Source organism: Salmo trutta, chromosome 6, assembly GCF_901001165.1.
Source record: "Salmo trutta chromosome 6, fSalTru1.1, whole genome shotgun sequence".
In the NCBI taxonomy this organism is placed as follows: Eukaryota; Metazoa; Chordata; class Actinopteri; order Salmoniformes; family Salmonidae; genus Salmo; species Salmo trutta.
Window position 1 is genome coordinate 10,147,759 of NC_042962.1, and position 7,500 is coordinate 10,155,258.

At 41.5% G+C, this 7,500-nt stretch overlaps 1 protein-coding gene across 4 annotated transcripts in view; it reads left to right on the plus strand.

Annotated features, from left to right (window-relative positions):
* LOC115195395 (catenin delta-2-like) overlaps window positions 1-7,500 on the plus strand; it is a 562,679-nt gene that overhangs the window by 188,296 nt on the left and 366,883 nt on the right. For all 4 annotated transcript variants that reach the window (XM_029755212.1, XM_029755211.1, XM_029755213.1 and 1 more), the window contains one exon: window positions 1,932-2,047. In XM_029755212.1, coding sequence (XP_029611072.1) covers window positions 1,932-2,047 — 116 coding nt within the window. The remainder of the gene's footprint in view (window positions 1-1,931; window positions 2,048-7,500) is intronic.

The following is a 7,500-nucleotide window of genomic DNA, read 5'->3' on the forward strand; positions in this document are numbered from 1 at the left end:
ATTTGTGACAGGCACATGAAAAATTAAATTTTTCGTGTGCAGTTCATGATTTTGTATAGAGTGAATTTCATTCACAGATAAAGACAGTAGGTTACTTAAGAAAAATTTATAGGAGGGAGGTTGGTCAGGGAGGATGCGAAAGTCTAGCAACCCAAAGGTTGCGTGTAAAAATCTCATCACAGACAACTTTAGCATTTTAGCTAATAGCAACTTTGTAACTACTTACTACTTTTTAGCTACTTTGCATACTACTTAACATGTTAGCTAACCCTAACCATAACTCTAGCATGTTGCCTAACCTTAACCCTTAACCCCTAAACCTAACCTTTACCCCCTAACCCTAACCTTAACCCCTAGCCTAGCTAACATTAGCCACCTAGCTAGCCTAGCTAACGTTAGCCTCAACAAATTGTAATTTGTGTAATGTACACAAATGCATTGTGATTAAAAACGTGTAATACACACAAAAAAGTTGACTTTTTCATGTGCTGCTGGTGAATTTCGAATAAGTAATTTGTGTCTATTTCACAATAAGCTGTGATAGTATGTTAGCCATTAAGTCACTTAAAGACCTAATGCATCAGCTGCTGCAATCCACACACACCAGCCAGATCGCTCAAGTTTGGACGTCTGTCCATGTCCTAAGCACGCTGGGAAATGCCTTTTCAAATCGACCACTAGGGGCAACAGTGAGCGCTTTTACCATGAAGTAGGCTTGGGTTTAGCTGGGGCGTTGTGGACGGGAGAGGCAGATGGGTGTAATCCCATGACTCTGGATCCAAAGGTTGCATGTTAAATAAAGGTTAAATTAAATTAAATAAAAGTTCAATCACAGTTGTTTTTTACTGTTTTGTTTTTAACCCTATCCAAAACCTTAACCATTCAGAATGAGTGTCTAACTTCATGTTCTAACCCTATCCAAAACCTTAACCATTCAGAATGAGTGTCTAACTTAATGTTTTAACCCTATCCAAAACCTTAACCATTCAGAATGAGTGTCTAACTTAATGTTTTTAGCCCTATCCAAAACATTAACCCTTAACTTAAAAACACTTTGAAATGTGACTTTTGGAGAAAGGTGGATAAACATCAACGACTCTGAAGTAAAATTGGTAAAAACATGAGATCTTGTTGCACACACATGCATACACACGCACGCACACACACACACACACACACACACACACACACACACACACACACACACACACACACACACACACACACACACACACACACACACACACACACACACACACACACACACTCGTAATTCTTCCCTTGAAGATTTTCACAGTAGAAAAGCAGTTACATTGTTGAGACTTACCTGCAAGCTGTGTGTCCGTGTAGTGCTGCATGCTGGATCTGTGTGTCCATGTAGTGCTGCATGCTGGATCTGTGTGTCCGTGTAGTGCTGCATGCTGGATCTGTGTGTCCGTGTAGTGCTGCATGCTGGATCTGTGTGTGCGTGTAGTGCTGCATGCTGGATCTGTGTGTCCGTGTAGTGCTGCATGCTGGATCTGTGTGTCCGTGTAGTGCTGCATGCTGGATCTGTGTGTCCGTGTAGTGCTGCATGTGGGATCTGTGTGTCCGTGTAGTGCTGCATGCTGGATCTGTGTGTCCGTGTAGTGCTGCATGCTGGATCTGTGTGTCCGTGTAGTGCTGCATGCTGGATCTGTGTGTCCGTGTAGTGCTGCATGCTGGATCTGTGTGTCCGTGTAGTGCTGCATGCTGGATCTGTGTGTCCGTGTAGTGCTGCATGCTGGATCTGTGTGTCCGTGTAGTGCTGCATGCTGGATCGGTGTGTCCGTGTAGTGCTGCATGCTGGATCTGTGTGTCCATGTAGTGCTGCATGCTGGATCTGTGTGTCCGTGTAGTGCTGCATGCTGGATCTTTGTGTTAATTTGTGTCTATATATCTTTCTCCTGAAGGAGTTGCAGTTTGAGAGGCTGACCCGTGAGCTGGAGGCAGAGAGACAGATTGTAGCCACCCAGCTGGAGAGATGCAAGCTGGGCTCTGAGACCGGTGGAAGTATGAGCAGCATCAGGTAACACACCTGTGACGTGTGTGTGTGTTGTGTGTGTGTGTTGTGTGTGTGTGTAGAATGACCATCTAGCTCCCAGGGTGGAACTCTCTTTATAGGCATTCTCTCAGGGGGACACATTAATCGGTGTCACCCTCTGACTCTATCTGCACACCTTGAAATGAACTGAGAGGACACATTAATCTGTGACACCCTCTGACTCTATCTGCACACCTTGAAATGAACTGAGAGGACACAGTAATCGGAGACACCCTCTGACTCTATCTGCACACCTTGAAATGAACTGAGGGGACACATTAATCGGTGTCACCCTCTGACTCTATCTGCACACCTTGAAATGAACTGAGAGGACACATTAATCTGTGACACCCTCTGACTCTATCTGCACACCTTGAAATGAACTGAGGGGACACATTAATCTGTGACACCCTCTGACTCTATCTGCACAACTTGAAATGAACTGAGAGGACACATTAATCTGTGACACCCTCTGACTCTATCTGCACACCTTGAAATGAACTGAGGGGACACATTAATCTGTGACACCCTCTGACTCTATCTGCACACCTTGAAATGAACTGAGAGGACACATTAATCTGTGACACCCTCTGACTCTATCTGCACACCTTGAAATGAACTGAGAGGAGAACAATTGTTGGTCTCTAGTCCTATTGTGTGTGTGTGAGGGGGATGTGTGTGTGTGTGTGTGTGAGGGGGATGTGTGTGTGTGTGTGTGTGTGTGTGTGTGTGTGAGGGGGATGTGTGATGTGTGTGTGTGTGTGTGTGTGTGTGTGTGTGTGAGGGGGAAGTGTGTGTGTGTGTGAGGGGGATGTGTGAATTGTGTGTGTGTGTGTGTGTGAGGGGGATGTGTGTGTGTGTGTGTGTGTGAGTGAGGGGGATGTGTGTGTGTGTGTGTGTGTGTGTGTGTGTGTGTGTGTGTGTGTGTGTGTGTGTGTGTGTGTGTGAGGGGATGTGTGATGTGTCTGTGTGTGAGGGGGATGTGTGTGTGTGTGTGTGTGTGTGTGTGTGTGTGTGTGTGTGTGTGTGTGTGTGTGTGTGTGTGTGTGTGTGTGTGTGTGTGTGTGTGTGTGTGTGAGAGGGATGTGTGATGTTTGTGTGTGTGTGTGTGTGTGTGAGGGGGATGTGTGTGAGGGGGATGTGTGAGGTTTGTGTGTGTGTAAGTGCGTGGCCAAGCTAACTGTTGTCATGGGAGTAATACTTTAATATTCACGTGTTAATTAGAATGGCCCTAGATTGTCCAAAAACTGTTAAATTATGTTTGGCAATTATGAGTCTGACCTTATGAGTCTGACCTTGGGGTGCAAAAACGTGTCAGCAGACAACGGAGAAAGAGCACTTCATGGAAAGAGGGAAGAGGATGATGAAGGAAGGAGATATGGAGAGAGGAGAGGATGTCAGCATCTGGCTAGCCTGTTAATTCATTAGCTTCTGTATGCTAACATCTTTGAGAGAGAGACAGTGGAGCAGAGCGGAACTGAATTCAGACTGTGTGTGTGTGTGTGTGTGTGTGTGTGTGTGTGTGTGTGTGTGTGTGTGTGTGTGTGTGTGTGTGTGTGTGTGTGTGTGTGTGTGTGTGTGTGTGTGTGTGTGTGGCTGAGTTCAGAGTTCATCATGCTGTTCAAAGTTCATCAGGCTGAGTACATAGTTCATCATGCTGAGTACATAGTTCATCAGGCTGAGTACATAGTTCATCAGGCTGAGTACATAGTTCATCATGCTGAGTACATAGTTCATCATGCTGAGTACATAGTTCATCATGTTGAGTACATAGTTCATCAGGCTGAGTACATAGTTCATCATGCTGAGTTCATAGTTCATCATGCTGAGTACATAGTTCATCAGGCTGAGTTCATAGTTCATCATGCTGAGTACATAGTTCATCATGCTGAGTTCATAGTTCATCATACAGAGTTCATAGTGCACATGTTGTTCTATGAACTCAGCATGATGAACTATGAACTCAGCATGATGAACTATGTACTCAGAATGATGAACTATGAACTCAGCATTATGAACTATAAACTTAGCATTATGAACTATGAACTCAGCATGATGAACTATGAACTAAGCATTATGCACTATGAATTTAGCATTGTGAACTCATCATAATGAACTGTGAACTCAGGACTATGGACTATGAACTCATCATGATGAACTATGAACTCGACACTATGATCTCAGCATTATGAACTATGAACTCAGTATTGTGAACGATGAACTTATCATTGTGAACTCCATGAGGAACTATGAGCTCTTCATTGTGAACTATGAACTCAGCATGATGCAATATGTACTACGCCTGATGAGCTATGAGCTCAGCATTATGAACGGTGACCTCAACATTTTGAACTCAGCCTGATGAACTATGAGCTCAGCATTACAAACTATGAACTCAGCATTGTGAACTCAACATGATGAACTATGAACTCAACATGATGAATTATGAACTCAATATGATGAACTATGAACTCAGACTGATGAACTATAAACTCAGCATAATGAACTATGAACTAAGCATGATAAACTATGAACTCAGCGTTTTGAACTCAGCATTATGAACTGTGAACTCAGAATCATGAACTATGAACTCAGCGTGATGAACTATGAACTCAGCATGATGAACTATGAACTCAGCATTATGAACTATAAACTCAGCACTATGAACTCAGCGTGATGAACTATGAACTCAGCATGATGAACTATGAACGCATCTTTATGAACAGCATTATGAACTATGATCTCAGAGTTGTGAACTCATCATTATGATCTATGAACTCAGCATTATGAACTATGAACTCATCATTTTGAACTATAAACTCAGCAATATGATCTCAGCATTATGAACTATAAACTCAGCAATCTGATCTCAGCATGATGAACAATGAACTAAGCATTGTGTCGTGTCTTTGGCATCATTAAACTGAAGACATGTTTATCAAATAACTCTGAAATTATTATTACGCGATTAAACTGATTAATCGTGTAACTGTAATTAACTAGGAGGTCGGGGCACCAAGGAAAATATTCAGATTACAAAGTTATAATTTTCTTAATATAACTTTCAGATATTATAATATCTGATCGATTAGTCTCCTGATTAATGACGTATTATTTACCTCACGCCAGTCTCATTCCAAACGTCGTAAATTGTTGGTTATCTGTACGAACCCAGTCTTCACTATGAGTCATCCATACATCAATTGTCTTAAAATCATTTATTTACTAACTAAGTAATTCACAGAAATGCATAACAAACAGATATGGTTACAAGGAAATGATAGGAGAATGTGCCCTAGTGGGCTAAACCGACATGGCGGCTTGTTAGACAAAAGGGGAGTGGGGGAGGCTGAGAAGGCACTACAGAGTTGATAAATATTAACAAATGAAATGCTAATCCTTTGCACATGAACGCTCACTCATTTGGGAACAATTGCAATCAATATATATATTTACGCTCAGTGTGTCGTCGGGAACTTTGTTGGAAATGTTTGTTCTGTTGGAGTGGTTGTCCACGCGTTCTCTCTCTCTTTCTTTCTCTCTTTATCTCTCTCTCTCTTTCTTTCTCTCTCTCTCTCTCTCTCTCTCTCTCTCTCTCTCTACCTCTCGGTTAGAATGGATATTTCAAAGTGACATTCATTAATGTCGTTATAGGACGGATGTTTCGTCGGTCTTCGCGTTCAATGATACCGAATTCCTAGCTGCAGACTAGTAATTAATATCAAAGACTTGTTATTATTCTGTCGGTATCAATAGTCTAAGAGTTTAACCACGTGGTATGGTTAAAGTTCAGAACGAGGAATGCATGGTCAAATCTTGGCCCTCTCGTTATCGAGGTAAGCTGGTCTGGTGATAGAAACCGTGGGTGGGGGTTATATTCGGAATACAGAAAAAGGCTGTCTCATGACGCCTGGTCCTGTCTGTGTCCCTGGGGGCATGCCAAGGACTTAGTTAAGACTCCAAAGGGAATTGGAGTTTCCTTCATTAAACAGTCCAAAATCACATTACACAATTTCACAAACAGTTCCATCCTCATTCATTCATTTTATACAACCATTTATATGTAAGTCTCATAGCTGAGGCTATTGTGTAAACATGATTATGGTAATATTGTCTCTCATGAGTTTCACAAAATTGTACCAAACGGACCAGTTCGTAGCTGGATTCTTCACCGATCTTTTATACCTTCTCCAGAACATAAATGTCTTTCGGTTCTCCACTCCTGTGAGGTGGAAGAATTCCTGGGTTCTTTCTATGAAACCCACTCTCTCTTTATACTGTGGCCATGAGGCGGGACATTTTCTTAGGAATTTACGACCTCTCTCACAGGGCCTGGGTAGGGGGAGATAGGGGGATGGTGCATAGAAAACCCAAAGAGGGCAACGTCATGACAATTGTGATCTCAGAATTTTGAACTATGATCTCAGCATTATGAACTATGAACTCAGAAATATGATCTCTGCATGATGAACTATGAACTAAGCATTGTGATCTCAGCATTTTGAACTATGATCTCAGCATTATGAACTATAAACTCAGCAATATGATCTCAGCATGATGAACTATGAACTAAGTATTGTGAAAGCATTATGAAGTATGATCTCAGAATTGTGAACTCAGCATAATGAACTATGAACTCAGCGTGATGAACTATGAACTCAGCATGTTGAACTATGAACTCAGCATTATGAACTATGAACTCAGCATTATAAGCTATGAACTCAGCATGATGAACTATGAACTCAGCATTATGAACTATGAACCCAGCATGATAAACAATGAACTCAGCGTTTTGAACACAGCATTATGAACTGTGAACTCAGCATTATGAACTATGAGCTAAGCATTGTGAACTCAGCATGATGAACTATGAACGCATCTTTATGAACAGCATTATGAACTATGATCTCAGAATTGTGAACTCAGCATGATGAACTATGAACTCAGCATGATGAACTATGAACTCAGCCTGATGAACTATGAACTCAGCATTATGAACTATAAACTCAGCAATAGGATCTCAGCATGATGAACTATGAACTCAGCATGATGAACTATGAACTCATCATTATGAACTATAAACTCAGCAATATGATCTCAGCATTTTGAATTATGATCTCAGAATTGGGAACTCAGCATATTGAACTATGAACTCAGCGTGATGAATTATGAACTCAGCATGATGAACTATGAACTCAGCATTATGAACTATGAACTCAGCATAATGAACTATGAACTCAGCATTATGAACTATGATCTCAGAAATGTGAACTCAGCATATTGAACTATGAACTCAGCGTGATGAACTATGAACTCAGCGTGATGAACTATGAACTCAGCATTATGAGCTATGAACTCAGCATAATGAACTATGATCTCAGCATTATGAGCTATTTACCCAGCATTATGAACTATGAACTAAGCATTATGAACTAAGC